Source organism: Argentina anserina, chromosome 6, assembly GCF_933775445.1.
Source record: "Argentina anserina chromosome 6, drPotAnse1.1, whole genome shotgun sequence".
Lineage (NCBI taxonomy): Eukaryota > Viridiplantae > Streptophyta > Magnoliopsida > Rosales > Rosaceae > Argentina > Argentina anserina.
The window spans coordinates 32,042,450-32,061,979 of record NC_065877.1 but is presented as its reverse complement, the minus strand read 5'-3'; the positions used below and the strand labels follow the sequence as shown (position 1 = coordinate 32,061,979).

At 37.8% G+C, this 19,530-nt stretch overlaps 1 protein-coding gene across 1 annotated transcript; it reads right to left on the bottom strand.

The window, feature by feature from the left end:
- Positions 1 to 13: 13 nt before the first annotated feature.
- LOC126797314 (protein RRP6-like 3) lies at positions 14 to 4,980 on the bottom strand. The gene is given in 14 exon segments (XM_050523958.1): positions 14 to 158; positions 291 to 952; positions 1,198 to 1,696; positions 1,781 to 1,868; positions 1,871 to 2,282; positions 2,612 to 2,716; positions 2,844 to 3,025; positions 3,596 to 3,722; positions 3,896 to 3,982; positions 4,088 to 4,171; positions 4,275 to 4,373; positions 4,455 to 4,551; positions 4,553 to 4,676; positions 4,761 to 4,980. Coding segments are annotated over 14 exon segments (2,853 nt in total). The 3' UTR covers positions 14 to 91.
- Positions 4,981 to 19,530: the final 14,550 nt, after the last annotated feature.

The following is a 19,530-nucleotide window of genomic DNA, read 5'->3' as shown; positions in this document are numbered from 1 at the left end:
TGAACCACTAAGATACAAGGGAAGAGCAATGAATTCCCTATTGAATATGGTTGTCACGAATGTGCAAGTGCAACATTTGACTTAAGAACTCTTAAGTAGCAGCAGAAGCTTTCTTGGTTGGATTGTAGACGCTGAAGTCACCAAAGTCCCTCCTACCACTGGAAAATACAGTGCCCAAAATCAAACCCTTGGCACAGATAAACATAACTTCAGAAGCTAAACATATTATGAATAGATCACTGGAAAGTCTTAACTAATTTATCAACATCATGCTAGGATTGAGTATATACCTGTGTGTAATATCCCAGCCGGAAGGTAAAAATTGCGGATGAACAGCTTCAACAAATACTTGTCTCCACCGCTGACAGAACTGACTAATACCATCTTCCCCAGATTCCTTTAACAGATGATCCACAACTTGCTTACCATGTGGACCATGTCCTAACAGGGAGTGTTTTGATTTATGATTACGTTTGGAAGTAGAATGGCCGATTACTGATTCATTTTGTGTATTTTTCCTGTCATTAGTACCATCACCATTTACAACAGAAACAAGTGTAGTGTTGAACACTTTGGTTATCTCTGAATTCATGTTTTTCTCATTGCTGGAAGATTCTCTTTCATCAATCCTCAGATTTAAAGTGGAGGGGCTCAAATCAATATCCTTCACTGTGGAAACATCTTCCTCTTGGTATATCACAGATGCTTCGGCATCATTGGTGAAAGATGCATGTACAGTATCAACTTCTGAAGCATCCGGAGTGGCAGATGTGGAAGTATTAACAGTACTTTTCTCCTCTGCATCTATAGAAGTACTCTCTCTAGAATGTTGAAAAGAATACCCTTTTTTCTTCTGAAGTCGTCTTTTCTCATGAGGTGTCATCCCAACAAGCAAAGCCTTTTCTAAATCTTCTTCAGAGATTTGTCTCCCTCCATAAAATGTCTTAATAATCTGCAAAGTGGAACTTTGAAGTCATACATACATAACCCCCTAAAATATACAGGACAACCGAATATTAAATTAATAACAGGAAGAATACAGAAACCTCATCATAACTAATGTAATATGAAATGACGTGATCAATCCAAGGGTTGTAATATCTGGCTTCATGTTTGCCTTATAAAACTACAGAAACTGATCTATGTTGGTGATAATTTTGCAAAAATGTTAATATATGTGTGTGTGTATCCATATACCTCTGTCAGTTCCTCACGGCATTTGGATGGCATTGTTGGTCCATGGCGCAAGAGAGCCATAGCAGCTGTTCGCAACTGTAAAGGAGATACACCTGCCTCCTCAACGTCTGCTACAGGCACAGGTTTCCCAGATAAAGATTGAGTTTGTTGCGAATCAATCACTATACGAACAAAAAGTGGAATCCCAAACTCTGCAGCAATCTTTCTCTTATACTTCTCTGCAGCGGCATGAGCAATCTCGTGACAGTCCATGCATAGTAGGACAATATCATGAGAACGGTGGCTTTTCAAATGTTCAGGGAAGTGCATTCTGTAGCATGATGGAATAATTCGGTACCTTAAGTAATGATTTCTTTCACCACAGCCAACACAAATGTTTTACTTACTTTGAATGTAGAAATCATTGCCGTCATCTTCTGGACGGCCTTTGGGCTAAAAAAGAAGCGTAATACCAGGTGGAACGTCCTCAACAAGTTTAGCCAAATTCCGGTGAAGATACCTATAAAACACAGCATTGACCATGTCAAATACACATTTTTGTGGTAAAAGCTGTAAAGAGATATGAGTATATATGAATGGTAACCATTCAAGCTTCCTGCGGTCACAGTAACAAAGCAAACGCCCATCATTTGCATAGATCCTGCAATTATGATAAACTGGAGCTTTGCAGGAAATTGTTGAACAAACAGCTTTCGAGAAGCCATTCGACCTACTTTCTTTCGATTTCTGACCCCATTTTGTTTGGCAACCACTGTCACTTTCATCTTATAATTAACCAGTAAAGCATAGTTGAAGACAGAAAGTGGGCAACTCCCTTTTTGGCCCAGGCAGTTATGAAGAATCATGGGTAAGAAGTCATCAGGATTGCCTTTTTTGTTCTGGAGTAGATAATGGAAATCATCCACATGACTGCAGACCACAGGAGATGGAGATGAGAGGTCAGAATTGAGACTTGAATCCACATTATCATAAGCTTCTGCAATGATGGTTAACATGTAGGCAGGGTCAGTTGGAGCTTTTTCTGCGAGGGCAACAATAGCCTGATCTGATATTACATACCTCAAGCTTTCATCATGTATGCGAGCCTGGAAAGGAAGTAAGGGCCACATGATTAATATGTATACAATAAATCAGAGTTTCCCATTACTGTATGTTCATCAATTTCATTACTGTAAGTGACCATCATAGTTTGAATCTCTTTATACAAAATATCTAGAAACAGCGTGGTTGTCAAACTTCAATAAATACTAACCATCAAAATCTCCATGCAAAAAACCGGCAAACCACATTCTGAAACCAAAGCATAAACTTTGCATAAGATTGTTGTTATCAAGTAATAAAAGTTTCAATACCAAGACCAAATGATTTGCCCTCAAATGACCTACTCTCTCTTTTCATATCAACCAAAACGAACCTGAACCCATATAAGAGGACTACATTTCTCAAAGCTGTCTTGGATTATCTTAAAACAACTACCATTCCAGCCTAAAGTCACTGAACTCAGATTTCCCCAAATCCCCTGGGCCACCGAACAATGACTAGATCATATGGTGAACAACTGTTGTATTACTTTACTGGATGGTCATCACACCTTGAACTTAGGTGTAATGAACATGAAAGAAAAATTTATAAAAAAATAAACAAACCTGGAATTTATAAGATGCTGATGCAATGCCTACTTCACCATTTAAATGGCGGCTAAATATTGATGAAGCAGCAGACTCTCCAGCTGAAGCTTCTACGTCTTTAGTGTACAGTTGCAAACATATCATGTTTGAACGCCGACTAGCCTCGAGAACAAAACGTGAGTTGTCATTGGGTCCAGAATCTTCTGATACAATAAGATATTTAGAACTTTTCATGCTATGACACAGAGAAAAAGTAGAACCAAATCTTAACAGCCTATCAACTGGAAAGCATGGGTAAGTTATGAATATTAGCAGATAACAGATGCACTAAGATTCAGCTTAGCTCATGTATCCCAGATAAAAGGTTAACTAAATCTTATCATCAGAGACGCTGAACATGACCATGTAACACTGATGTTACAGATGTTTCTTATACAGATCATTAATTTGAGTGATAAACGGGCGTCAAAACACCTCCATCAATATTAACATTTCCATTTAGCTAAAACTATCATCACAAAATGTTGACTTTTAACAAGTTCACAGAAACCCAAAAAGTCGTATTGTAACACAAAATCTCCAGAAAAAAAAATTATATATATATATTCACGAGAGTGCAAACTCAGGCATAGCATACCTGTTAGATTGTATTTTCATGATTAAATGTCGAAATTATGTCCTTTCTATATAAACCAATCCAGCAGAACAAGTGAAACTTGAAGTGTCCGAAAAGAAGCTGTGAAACAAGGAAAGACAAAAAAAAAAGATACCAGCATCATTATCCAGCAAATCCAGCTCAGCAAGTAAACGGCCTGCAATGTAAAGCAGGTAGTGTGCATCTGTTCGAGCATATTGCACCATTTCCATTGACAAAGGGCGTTGTCTCCAGTCTTCACGCTACAAAGTACAAACCAATTTAATGATGGTTCAGATAGAGATCGTTAATTATAACCTCACCCCAGAAAATGCAGAAATTAAGTTTAAGTCATGCTTAACATTTCTCAAAGATGGTTATGACAATAATCAGGAGCAAAAATAAATATATCGAGGGAGCTTAAACAGGGTCTAACCTGAAACAATTTGTTAGTGACAACTCCACAGTAAGTTTCAAGTAAATAAGCCAATGATTTCTGCGGTTTCGATAACACTTCACAAGCCTGCACGTAATACCAACACAAAACAATTAACGATAGAGTTCTTCAACTGTCAAACCACCTTCTCCCCCCTCTGTCATCCAACACAATCAGATAGAAAAAGCTCACCTTTGCAGTATCAAACATATTGACAACATAAATATGAAAGTCCCTTTGCAGCCAGAGAACATCACTGTCCGCCCCATGGAAAACCTACACACACAATACACCACATTAAAACTCCAAACAACAACACCGCTACAATAACAATTCCATCACGCACAGTTACAATCTACTCCCCAAACAAAATGACTACCTTGCAAATACTAGCATCGGCGAAAACCGGCCGCAGAAGGCTCATACTATCATGTAGAGCAATAGTGTCCACCAAATAATCTTCCTTCTCAGTCGAAATCTATCCCAACGCAACCAAAATAAAAAATCCACACACACATAACAATCAACACTCTTCCACCAACTTCCACTCTTCAAATACCAAAGCAGTAAATCCCAAAAATGACCTCAAGCTATGCTGCTCAGTATCAACCCCAAATATCTTCTCTTTACTCAAAACCTCAACCATCTCCTCCAACAACCCAAACACACGCCTCGATCATCTCCGATTCAAATTTCTCCGTCACACTCTTCAGCTCAATCGGCGCCCTCTCCAACAGCGCCGTGATCTCCGCCTCGTACGGATGCGAATTCAGATTCTTACCTTTATCACCAAAACAAACTCCACTCCCATTATTATTGTTCTATCAAAATCAAATTAACACCATATATATTAGTATACTGCTACCTCCGTCGCCGTTGGAATCGTCGAGGCTCAAATGCTTGAACGGCGAGTAGGAATTGTCGGCCAGCACTCGCTTGAATCCGTGCTGCGGCTTTGTCTCGTCTTGTAAATAACAGCGAGTCTGGGGGCGCTGGCAGCGGCTCCGGTAGAGGAAGTGGACGGAGAAAGCTGAGAGAGAAGCGAGGGCCACTACTATCATCTTCACCGTTTCTCTCTTCTCCATTTTTCTCTTCCTCAAGCTTTTGGGTTTTCGCCGCTTCAAACTTCAAGGCTTTATACGACGCCCTCCAGCTGACCGTTTGGGGCTGGGGCTTACGTCGCCGCTGTCACACGACACGTCGTTTTTTTTCTGCGCGGCAATTTTTTAACGCTGGGCCTTAAATGGGCCGAGCTGGAGGAATTTTAACCACCTACACTACTTTACTTCGCCGCAAACCCTGATCGATCAGAAGAACTGCTTTGATTTGCTACCGTGATCGATGATGGGGCTGGGGGGGGGTTGCTCAAGATTGATGATCTCCCTGGTGAAGTGGTATCTGCTTTTCAATGCAAGTGCGTGTCCGAAGGTTGGTACAAACTTATATCGGATCCTTCTTTTAAGGTTCGATTTCTATGTCTACAAGGTGATAAGAAAACGCCCGTCACAAGTGGAATGAATTTCCAGTACCAGTATTCGCCGAAATCTTTATGGAGGTGTACAATCAGTTTTCTACCGTCTACCGTAGAAGAAGGTACTGAACATTGTGCGTTATTGGCGATTTATAATGACTTGGTTTTGATTTATCGGTGAGATTTGATTGAATTGAACATCTGGAATCCTTATATCATGCAACGGGTTGCTCTTCCTCATCAATAGTGTTGATGAGGAAATTGATTGATGGAGTGCCTTAACCAATAGTACTGTTGCTTTCAACGAGTTCCCATCTTTAGAAATACCCTACATTCCTACAGGCAATGACATACATGCAAGCTCACCTTTTTGGTGTTTGAGAAGGTATATCTATATGTATACACGACACTGCAGTGTCTGAATAGAAGAAACTTGCACTAGATTGCTAAGATATATGTTAGGTGTCTAAAATATGCATGACATGTTGGCTATTTCCTTGTGATTTTTTGACAATGGCAACAGAAACACCCAGCTAGCTAGCTAGCTAGCAGTTCATGCTTCCTTGAGGGGCATGCATTACTGATATCATAACTTGTTCATATGGACATCAAGAACCCAAAGCTTCATTTCCGTACATGCGAGAACTTGGACTATATCTGCTCCGGAGAATAATTGTGATGCTACTATTTTTTCAGCCATTACATTCAACAGGTGAGAAATTCCGAGTATGTGTGCTTAGTAGCATGGTAGAACTATCGATATATTTGGCTCGTATAGATATGAATTCCTTGATTCATAGGGATTTTTGTTGGCATGCCTATATAATGAATCACAATCTATTATGACATATATTGTGTTTATGTAATATATGTTGTGGTGTGGATTGTGTTACCTTGTTATATAGTCATATTTTCTGGAGTTTCTAAAGCGGCAATCTTTTTTATATTTTTATATTTTACACACAATGTTAGTCCGGCCTATTCGTTTTCAAAAATATAGAATATCGGTTCGTTCTGATGCAGAGAAAAAGAAAGGAATACATGGCTTCCCATGCTGAAAGTGCGTGGGTGTTCTTATTTTAGCCTGAGGAGTAATATTCATAGCTTGATTTCCGTCAATCAAGTTCATCTTATGATCCTTCCATTCATTTGGGTCATGAATGAAAAATAGCCATGGCATGGAACCATGGAAAGTGACACAGCTAAATAGCATGATATGTTTTCCAGTCCCACACCGGCCCGCACTGCATTTCCAAATTCTTTTCTCACCGTACTCACTCAAGAACATCTAAAACATTTCTTCTAAAACTTAAATAACTTTATTATAGAGAAAAAACCTAAAATTTATCTCCAACAACTCTTCTAAACCATTCTCTATAATAGAAAAAGTGGGAAAAGATAAACAAAATCCCTAAATTTATAGAATTTTTAAAATCTTTATAATTTTCAAAACAATCTCTAGACTTTATTTCTTACCAAACCAAATTCACTCTCATTCCTAAAAAAATAACACAAAACAAAAAAGGAATTATTTATCATTCATTCTCTAGTCTTGGTATAAATTATGACATTATGATTTTATAAGATTCAATTTGATTTTCATTTAACTATACAAATTTGTATTTAATTGTATACAATAAAATAGATGAGCGGTTGGAGTTTAGGTTTTTTTATTATAAAGATTTGATGTTTTTATCATCTATTATAATTTTTTTTAGAAAAACTGTCGGAGATGCTCTAAAATAAGGGCCACACTTGATTTAGAATTTGAGACTGGGAATTCTTTAAGATATACCAAAACCTAAAAGTAAACTAAACGAGGCTAGCTAGTTGTGAATGGAATATATACAGCTAATCATATATAGAATCTCTCCTCTCCGACATCTCTCAACGAAAGAAAGAAGGGCAAGCATATATCAGTGTACTCATAACTCATCACCCGTCGTTGGATTCGTCGAGGTTCAGATGCGGCTTTATACTACACGGAGGAGCTGGCCGTTTTTTCTTTGGGATGGGGCTTACGTGGCCGCATTTATCACACAACACGCCGACACGCAGTAATTTTCAATTTCGGGCCTCAATTGGGCCGGGCAGGGGGGAACCATTCCCTAGTTCAACAGAGATAAACCAACCGATTCCAATACGTCTTCCAGTTCAGCTACGATTCCTCAAACTAAAAAGTTCTTTGTTGATCACTTCTTATCATCTGTAACCAAAGTATAGATTGGCGTACATAACGTCTGTGTAACCAATCCATATCAGTGTTTTTTTTTTTTAAGAAACCAATCGATATCAGTTGTCCTTTATAAATTAACCCTGAAAGGGTAACCCTAATCGATCGTGAGAATTACTGCTTTTGCTACCTAATGATCGATGATATGCGGCAGGGATTGCTCAAGATTGATGATCTCCCTGGTGAAGTGGTATTTGAAATCCTATGTCGACTTCCTCTCCGCTCGGCTTTTCAATGCAAGTGCGTGTCCAAAGGTTGGTACAAACTTATATCAGATCCTTCTTTTAAGGTTCGTTTTCTATGTCTACACGGTGAGAAGAAAACGCCCGTCACAAGTGGAATGATTTTCCAGAACCAGTATTCGCCATCTTTGCGATGGAGGTGGACAATCAGTTTTCTACCGTCTATTGGAACCCTAGAAGAAGGTACTGAACATTGTGCGTTATTGGCGACTTATAATGACTTGGTTTTGTTTTATCGGTCAGATGTGACTGAATTGAACATCTGGAATCCGTATATCATGCAACGGGTTGCTCTTCCTCATCCACAATGTAACATTTATGGGACTTAAAAAGGAATCATATGTGAACCCTACTGTACTTACGAGGAAGAAGATGGTGCAGCTAGTAAAGTCGTCCTTAATGCTGAGTACAAGTTCCGGGTCGTGATCATGAAATTTGAACTGAATGAGTTACGCGTGTATATTTATATTTCCGAAACCGGTGAATGGAGAGAATTTTATGTACCCCGCCCGCCACATATCTACGAGTTTCACCTTTTTACCACCGTCCGGCCAAGCGTTGCTTACAATGGAAAGTTGTACTGGCTGGACAAAGTTCGCATTGTGGAGTTGGATGCTTTGGCAATTGATTGTAATACTAGTAGTGACGATGTTACTCTTAAGTACTGTTGTTTCATAGAATTAGAATTCGATAAGAAGTTCGAACGCCGACTCATGTGCCTAGGTGTGTGCCGAGGGAGTATGCGGGCGATGTCGATTAATAGAGGCTACATTAGTATCTGGGAGTTGAGATCAGGAGATGATAATCATCAGCAGTTGAGCAAATGGTTCTTTGAACACCGCGTTTCGTCATGGATACTTGCTGATAATGTGAGCTTTTGCGACCGTGTTGGCCGTTTTTTAATATTTTTCGACTCATCGGAGGAGCTTACCATTTATGTGATAAAAAATGGCGGAGCCCTTCGCAGGTGCAACCTTCTTACCGGAGCTTGCGAAGACGTTCGTGCCGGTCATCAATATTCCCAGAATGGGACACCTATCCATCCATTTACGCTTCCATGGTGGCCAACACCAGTTCCTAGGGTTAAAAGTGCATAATCTATTTCTTCGCTCGGCTTTCTCGCTCTAATACCATCTAATTTTATCTTCTTCTTTTTTTTAGTAAGATGTTGCAAGAGAACAAGTAGTTCTTACGTACGATGGAGTAGTATGTTGGATTATTTCATTTATTTAGTTTTTTTTGTTCCAATTACATTTGCTTGCTCTTCTTGGTACTTTAATTTGTTATTCTATGATGACCAATGTTTTAAAAAACGAAAACGTACCTCAAAACTTTTTCTTAAGAGTCTTGAGTTTTAAAACTTAAGGCGCATAAGATTTATTATGTTACAAAAAATTAGTAGTTAAATATGTAAATATATAATTATACACATATAAAAAAACAAATATACATGAAAACTTACTAATATATTACATTTAGTTATAATGAAATTCATATTTCAAACTTTTTAGATAGTTTTCATCAATTTAAACACATTATATATATAAATATAAAAAGATACCTAAAAATATTATTTTCTAAGACGTAGTAAAAGACGTGAAAACATAGTTATAGATGTGAAAAACATAAGCTTTTTAAGCCTCCCTACCTAGATCGAAAAACAGATTCGTTATATAAGTAGTCTTAAGTTTTTCAAGCCTGATTTTGAGGCGAGTTTTTTTTTAAACATTGTTGATGACCTTTCATGTTTTATTCCCTAGGCTTTCAGTACTGTACGTCACGTCTACCACAGCAACAACAAGTAGACTAATACGTTGTAAGAATTAAGAGTACAGTAAATGCTCATCGGATCAATTCATTATATATTTCTTATACATAAGTGAGATATAAAAGGGTTCTTGAGTACTAGTCTAAATTGAAGCTGCCTGGTGATATAAAATTTATGCTACTGAGATATATGGATTGAAAAAAAAAAAAAACTTCCTTTATGTTCCTCTTATGATCTTTTGATTCTTTTCATTGATTTGGGTCATGAATGGAAAATAGCTATGGCATGGAGCGCCATGGAAAGTGACACAACTAATTAGCATGATATGTTTAGGTAAAGCTATAATTATATCTGACATTTTCCAGTCCCACACCGCTACCACTGCATTTCCAGATTCTTTTCTTACCGTCCTCCTCTTAAGATGAGGGCTGCACTTGCTTTAAAATTTGAGACTCAGAATTCTTCAAGATATACCAAAACCAAAAGGTAAACTAAACGAGGCTATCTAGTTGGGAATGGAATATATATAGCTAATCATATGTGCATCTGATTAGAATGCAGAGAAAGAATGGCAGAAATTAAAGACCACATGTTTTGTAAATGGGCCTGAAACTGAAAGCTAGCTACAGCTTACAGCACAGTGAGCAGTGGAGGTTAAGAGACGATGGGATAATGGGGTATTAATGTTCCCATTTAAGGAGATCCAACAAATATGATCTCATCTTGCATGGGCCTGCATGATGGAGAATGGAGATCTCGAGTGTGAGTGGGAGAAAGAGAGAGCTCGATCGTATGATGGAGGAAATTAAAGGTGTGACCTTGATGGAGTAGGAATATAAGAGACGAGCTGGTAAGTCTTCTTCAACCAGCTTTGGAAATGATTATATATATGCTGAAAGCACAACTGCTAAAGGTTTGATCCATTTTAGTCTTTGCTGGAAAGCAACTATTTCAATTTTCAAATGGTGGAAGTTCAACAAACTCAACCAAATAATCTTCTTATTGTGGATTCATATATTCACGCTTGACATATCTCTACTTTTCCTAACCTACTAGCAAAAGATATAATTCAACAAATTAACAAATCAGCAGGGAGACTCGATCTCCATATCTCTAATCCTTCGTTTGATTCTTATAAACAAAGTAAAAGAAAAAAGAAAAAAAAAGACTAAAACACTAATAGTATATATAAAAAATATATAGTACATATTGAAACATATCTAAAATAAATAAAGGGTACAACCACCAACTTGCGAAAGACAGAAGACAATGAGTAATTAAAGAAGAGCGAGTCTCATACTTACCATGGCTAGGCAATCACTAGAGAAACTATTAGCTCCGGAAGGATTTGCTTCTTATGCGCTAAAATTCCCTGGTCTAAAAGCCTCGTGCTAATTTGATTGAACTAACTAGCTAACAACTAGCAAGTAGCTAGCTAAACTTTGAAGGATTATACTTCTTGTTGCATACGTCTTTTAGCTCATTTAGGGTCTTAATTTAATTTTCTCATCTTTTGACCTGGAAAAAAAAAACTATAATATCAGGTTAAAGCCGTAGACTATGGTAATCAAACACTCGTAATAACTTGAATTCAAGAATGATCCTCTTGCGCGCATAAAGTACAGTGACAGCATATAAAAACGAAATAATTGCAGCCTTTGCAAATTGGCAAATGGCTCATAGTGTTTCGTCCTATATAGAGTGCGTAGTGCGTACACGGTATACAAATACACAATTGCCCTTTGGCTTCTTAACAAAGTCTCCCTCGTACGTACTGAGTTTTATTGCAGATGATTTGTGGCTTGAAAATGGGATTTTCTGCACCAAACAATGGATGGTCTAGTACATGCAATGGCAGCTTTGGGTTGCTTAGAGAATAGAGAGACAGAGAATAGAAACCATGAAGAGGTGTTGTAAAGCGACAGGGACTCCCTTTGCAAGCAAACAGCTAGCGATCCATCCAATTTCCCAACAAGCGCAGCCATTTACAGTTTTACATTTGAAGATTGAATCAATTTCTTTCTTTTATCAGGATTGATACACATGAAATTAGTTTCCATACTCAGTCGTAGCAAAACAAAAAAATTGAAAATTCCTATACTAGCTCGTATGATATGAAAATGATCAAAAATGTCTACCGTACTCGTATCTCCAAAGTCTTTTCATTTTCAAAATATCTCATAAGATGACAAACAAGTGCAACTAACCATTTGCATTAACGTCCGCATGAAAATACTGTTTACCTGCTAATTATGATTTGAACAATTATTATATGTATCTGGTACATAATCTACTTGACATACTTCTTAATGCTATTAGTTTATTTGTTACTATATTTGTTTCTGATTGGTTACTCATATTTAAATAATATTTTCTCATTTCACCGCGTACATATTTACCACACCATGAAGTAATGATTGGTTAGGTACATCACATAACGTGGTGTTCCGGGTACACAGAATAATTACCCTTCATTTTCCCTTCCTCTTTGGACTAATGATGATGTGATTTGTTTTTTGGAGAAGCTCTTTGAACTAATGATAGTTACTGTATATCCAGACAAAATTATTATTAATTTCTTGGCATAATTGCCAGTTTGCTACCTAAGTATTAATTTTGTCAATTTGCTAACTTTAAGCAAAATTTACTATTTCAGACTTTTCAATATTAACCCATTTGTTTATTTGGATTTTCATATTAAGTCACTTATTAGGGAGAATTAAAAAATTGACAAAATGATATGACAAAATGATAAAAATTAGTTAATTTTAGAAACATATGGTAGCAATTTGACAAAAAATAATACTTTGGGTAGTAAATTGGCTAATTATAAAAACCTAGGATAGCAAATTGACAGAAATATAATTTTTGGTAATAAATTACACTAAGATGATTCCTAGAGTAGCAAATTAGATAAAGCCTAATTTTTTTAAAACACTATTTTATGGTTGGGAGATGTTTCCAGTTATTGGGTGAAAGAAGCTCATAGTCTCAAACTAATTAAAACTTTTCGTGACTGAAATTATATAAGAACGGTCCGCTACAAACAAGACCTCATGTCGATCCCTTCGCCAAATTAAAGTTTCTTCTTTTGACAATTTAGCCGACTAGAAAGGAACAATGACGTCTTGAGAATTAAGAAGATAACAGAAACAAATGAACATTAATGATAATAAAACTTCACATCATTCACAAAATTGAGTATCATGATGTTAATTCATTAAGTAATCACTAATCAACATAATCTTAATCAAAGAGTATGTTTTTGTCGGTAGATGGACGTATAGTTACCACTGTTAAAAGGACGCACTGTGCATCACACACGTATGTGTATATATATATGGAAGATCAGGAACAAACGTCTGCATGGTGCGGATTCGCCCGTTTCGGAGACGGTGATGTTCAAGATGGTGCGGATGGTGCCCGCCGCACTCCCTCTCTCCCGGCACTCTTGTCTGTGCCAGTTAGAACTCAAGCGCTAATATACGGCGGCCGAAATCTGCAAATTTCTGAAAAATTTCAAATTTCGCCGGTCGCCGAAATCTCCGACGTCCAGACTTTTAGTGCAAGGCTGACGTCCGCTCTCAATCCGGTCTCTCTCTCTCTCTCTCTCTCTATATATATATATATATATACACAATAAAGGGCGGGCACCGATATGTCTACAATGGACTCCTTCAAAACGGCCGTAATCGTCTATATAACTAACCAAACTGTAGTTTGGTTAATTTCCTGGCCGGCCTCTTTATATTTTTATATATATACACACACACAATAAAGGGCGGGCACCGAGATGTCTACAATGGACTCCTTCAAAACGGCCGTAATCGTCTATATAACTAACCAAACTGTAATTTGGTTAATTTCCTGGCCGGCCTCTTTATATTTTTATTCTTCTTATAAATCTAGAATGAATAATACTATCAATACTCGTACGTACTCATGCATGGATATTACATTCGATCAGGAGGCAAAATGTGGCATGGCCTCATAAAAAAGAACTACACCATAATTACATGATCAACTAGACATGTACCGATGTACGTAATCATACACAAACTACATCATCCAGCTATGGAGTCCGTGCATGATGTATCTACAACTCCGCGGGATCTTCTTCCAAAGGGGCTAGGCATGTTGAATCCTTATAGTTTGGTTTCCTCTTTAGATCGATCTCTTGTAAATTGTTAAACTAACTCCTAAACTAGCTAGCTAACTCCAATGTGCATGTTCCCGAGAACCTTTATCTGAACACATTTAAATCAAATCTGCAAAACCCTAAATATTAATCTTCCCCTCCTATCGGAAGTTCGGAACAAACCAGCAGGGAGGATGTTGATGTTGATGATGAGCAGAAAAGAAACTCTGACAGTTTAACATGGCGCACCAAATAATGACACGTGATGCTTCCGTTCTCGTGGTGCGGGCCCCGCTCCATGCAGAGAGGAGGAGAACTTTTTCAGTTTACACGTGATGTGTCACATGATTAATGGACAACCAACCGAGGAATTTTTCGGTCCGCACAACACTTGACAAAACCGGTATACTCATTTTATATTACCATTTCATATTTATGATTTAATTATGTTTAAGTTATTTTATTAAAAATTATTTTAAATTTCTTGATGAAACTCTAAGTCCTACACTTTAATACTATAAACTCTAAAACTCTAAATTCTAAATTATAAATTCTACTCTAAACTCTAAATTCTAACCCGAAATTATAATTTAAAATTATTAATATTCATGAATATCATTTTATAAATAATAAAAATATATAAAATTATAATTTAAGTGTAATAAATTCATGTGTTCGGAAAAACCATTGCACAATTAGGAGCACTGACAAATTTTCCAACTAAAGGGAACCCACCAATGGGGTGCGCCACGCAACCGAGTTCTTAGATCTGATCACGTGCACGTGCGGCTTTTTCCGTAAGCAAGTGAAATGCTCTGGCTTCTCTTTTTGTTCAGGTTTCTCACTACATGATTATTAGCTTTAAGATTCCATAATCTTTTAATCATTCTATTTTCATTTGATCTACAAGTTAAAGTATGACTTCACCTCCTAAACAACTAGTTCTTTCTCAATCATATGATTCATGAACCACTATAAACGAGTCGAGTTCATTTGTTTTGTGTTCTTCCGATCCTAAATTATGACCATGTCCCCTTGTTTACCAGCTAACTCTTTTGTGAATTGTAATTTGAGGCTTATAGTTTAATTCCATTTTGGCTAGGAGTGAGATTTACTAGTCTTGGCACGACCTATCGGTACTTGTATATAGTACGTTATCCTATACTAGTGGAGTTATATATGGATTGTCACTACTATTATTATTTTTATACATGGAGGCAATTTAATTATTATGTTGATGCTAAACGCCTAGATTGAACTATGCATGTTGATCTGTAAGGCAAACTTCCAAGCAGTATTTTTATATGCATGATTGAGGTCTGTATATCATTAAACAGTACAGGGGCTCTCCTGAGAATCAAACAAAATTTTAACAACTAACTTTTTTTTGATACGTTTTAACAACTAACTTTATTGATCATATCTCAATGACTGAATGCCATATTTAATTAAGCTACGGTAATCGATTTATTACTGCCAAAATGTTAGCTTATAATCATGACTATGAACGTACAGATGAACTTCCAAATTCTTTTTGCGAATACCAGTACCATACTGGCCATCCAAACCCAATTCAGCATCAAATTTTTCACCAACCTTTTTCTCCTCATTAAGAACGCATCCCAATTCATCATCCAGATTAAAATGTAAAGGCTAACCCCGGAAATTGTTATACACATTTGTAGCTTGAACTCGAGTTCCATTCGATCTATTTCTTCCCTTTATTTCCAAAATTTAAACCAAAAAAGGATAATCGTTGCCTTTTCACACGTGGGTTGCTTGAACTTTCACGACCTAGAGCTCCCACTTGTGTTATGAAATGTTAAACAGTCCATAAAAATCCTTAAAAACAACAATTAGTTGTGTAACAAGCTCCTCCTCTTCCAACATTTTGTATTGCACTGTGAGCTGTTTAAAGTTCAAACATACTAGGCTTCATGAGCACCACTACTTAATTAGATGAGAGCTTAATACGTTCCTATATTGCATATGCCGTACGTATTTGGGATACAATTGGTTATATGTTTATTGTTGAAGTCAACTAGCACAATGTAGCACCTAAAGACCTGCAGAACCTACATTATATACATTTGTAGGGAATATATGTACATCACCGCCCTATATGACTATATCACAAGATTCACATAAAGAAGAAGAAGAAGAAGAACCACATGCCAAGTCAATTTTCTTCGTCTTTCTTGCACATAAGTATATGTCTATATGCAATTATTTTGTATAGCCAACTACATATTAAAGGCTCCCTACCTTCTCGGTAACCCTAGCTTTGCTATTACTGTTTTTTTGTCCTATACTTTTAGACTTGTAGTTGAGAAACTTCCATTTTTCGTCACTTGAAATCACGATATCATGTTAGACTTGAATTAAACTGATTGTTTGCTTAATACATTCTTACACAGATTCAATAATTATATAGCCTAATCTAACATGATTTACTCCGTGAATCACGGCCTGTGTTTTGCGCCAGATTTGGCGCCGGATTCACGCCGACACTCCTCCTCAAGTTGGTGCATACATATCAACCATGCCCAACTTGCTAAATGAATCATAAAAGACTCTTTTAGACACTTCTTTTGTGAGCATATCGACAAGTTGCTCTTATGTAGAAACAAAAGGAAAACTAATGATCTTCGCGTCTAGCTTCTCTTTTATAAAGTGATGATCCACCTCCACATGTTTTGTACGATCATGTTGCACATGATTATGTGAAATATCAATGGCTGCCTTGTTGTCACAGTACAGTTGCATAGCACATTTAGGCTTAATACCCAAATCTTGTAGCAAATTTCTAAGCCATAATAATTCGCACACTCCCTGAGCCATACCTCTGTATTCTGCTTCAGCACTGGATCGAGCTACTACATTTTGTTTCTTACTCTTCCACGTAACAAGATTACCTCCAACAAATGTAAAGTACCCTGATGTGGATCTCTGATCTATAATATTTCCAGCCCAGTCTGCATATGTGAAGCCACAAATCTCAAGGATATTGTTGTGATTAGAAAACATTACTCCTCTCCCTGGAGCTGACTATAAGTACCTCAAATCCTCACAACAGCATCCATGTGATCCACACTCAGATTATGCATAAACTGACTCACTACACTTACTACATACGCAATATCTGGCATGGTATGTGACAAATAAATCAGGCGTCCAACTAGCCTATGATAACGAGTTTTGTCAGTGGGCACTTGATCTGGGTACTCTGCTAACCGATGATTCTGCTCAAGAGGAGTATCAATTGGAGTGCAATCTAACATACCTGTCTCCGTTAGTAGATCAAGGATGTACTTCCTCTGACACAAATAGATACCATCACTTTCCCGGGCTACCTCAATGCCCAAGAAGTACTTGAGTGTACCTAGGTCCTTCATTTCAAACTCTGTGGCTAGCTGCTTTTGTAATCTGTCCACCTCAATAGTATCATTACTAGTAACTACCATATCGTCAACATATATGATTAAGGCTGTTACCTTCCCTTGTTGGTGTTTGAGAAATAATGTGTGGTCTGAATTACTCTGCATGTAGTCAATTTTTCTCATGAATTGTGAGAATCTTCCAAACTAAGCACGAGGTGACTGTTTAAGACTATACAAAGACTTTCTCAATCTGCATACGGAGTTACTTGGAGAAGCGGCCATGTATCCAGGCGGAAGATTCATGTATACTTCCTCCGTTAGTTCTCCATGAAGGAATGCATTCTTAACATCAAACTGCCTAAGTGGTCAGTTCAAGTTAGCAGCGACAGAAAGCAATACCCGGATAGTGTTTATCTTTGCAACATGTGCAAATGTCTCATCATAGTCTATGCCATATGTCTGGATGAACCCCTTTGCTACTAAGCGTGCTTTATACCGGCTTACTGACCCATCTGGATTATGCTTCACTGTAAACACCCAACGACATCCTACAGTCTTTTTGCCATATGGTGGAGGTACAAGCTCCCAAGTATTGTTCTTTTGTAATGCTTCCATCTCTTCCTCCATTGCTCTCCTCCATTTTGGATCTCCCAATGCATCATGTACTTTGTTAGGTACTGATACAGTAGATATTTGATTCACAAATGACTCATATGACTTAGATAATATTTTGGTAGATATAAAATTCGCTACCGGATACTTGGCTTTAGTCTGAAGGGTAGGTTCATATCTTTTTGTTGGTTGACCCCGAGTAGACATGTTTGGCAAAACATATTGTCTACCTCAGGTGAGTGATCTTCTGTACCAGGAGAGCATTTGTCAGGAGTATAAACAGTTGTACGGGAAACATGAGGGGCAGTTGTGTTGTCAGTTTCTAGTGCTTGAATCTCTCGAGTGAAGACCTCCGGTGGTGTCTGTGTAGCTGACACATTGGTAATCTCAACGGAACCTGTTACCATATCGACTGGCTCACTTGCCTCCCCCTCTCCACGATACAGCTCTTCAAAATATGAATTCTCCCCCTGAAGCGCAATATCAAAAGAGGAAAAATAACTCATGTCCTCAAAGAATGTAACATCCATAGTGACATAGTACTTCCGGGTAGGGGGGTGATAGCACCAGTACCCTTTCTGATGTCCTCCGTACCTAACAAACACACATTTAACTGCCTGGGCATCCAACTTAGAACGCTGATGTTGTGGAAGATGAACAAAAACAACACAACCGAAAACACGGGCATGAAGATTATGAAAAGAAGGTAATGAGACATGAGATGCAAGCACCTCATAGGGAACTTTCCCTTGAAGGACACGAGATGGAAGACGATTAATGAGGTGGGCGGAAGTAATGACAGCATCACCCCAAAGGTATTTAGGCATGTGGGCACTAAAAAGAATACATCGAGCCATATCAAGTAGATGACGATTTTTCCTTTCAGAAACCCCATTTTGCTCAGGTGTGTAAGGACACGTTGTCTGATGAACAATTCCGTGTGTTAAAGAACTCCTGAAAGGCATGATTCACATATTCCCCCTCATTATCAGAACGAAGAACTCGAATGGTGGCATTATATTGTGTTTGGACAGAGGTATGGAAGGCACGAAAAGCTGGAAAAACCTCATCTTTATTTTTAAGAAGAACAATCCATGAAAGACGTGTGCAATCATCAATGAATGACACAAAATATCGCATTCCTGACACCGTAGACTCTTTAAAGGGTCCCCAAACATCAGAATGAATTAATTCAAAAGAAAGAAAACTTTTAGTAGAAGTACTAGGGGAATAAGTAGATCAATGACTCTTGCCCAAAACACATGTCTCACAACATAAACAAGACTCGTCCACACTAATAAACAAAGTAGGCATGGATTTTTTCATAACACTAAAAGATGGATGCCCTAAGCGACGATGCCATAACCAAATTTCACTTAGCTTGTCAGAAGTGGAGAGTAAAGCGGTCCGAGACTGTCCCTCTGGTTTTTCCCCTGCGTATGTCAGATCCAGATGAAACAACCGGCCCCTCAGATACCCCCGACCAATTACCCGTCCGGTGAGAAGATTTGAAATATCACATACATAGGAAAAAAGGTCACAGAGCACTGAGCGTCAGCGTTCAATTGGGGAACAGATATCAAATGATGAGATAAAGCAGGTACATAGAGTACATTGTTAAGCTCTATGGTGGGAGTAATACGAACAGACCCTGTCCCTAACACGGGGAATGCCTCACCATTAGCAGTAGTAACATAGGGTACGGGTGGAGTGGACAATTCGGTAAAATGAGATTTGTCATAAGTTATATGATCAGATGCACCAGAATCAATAATCCATGTATCCAAACTA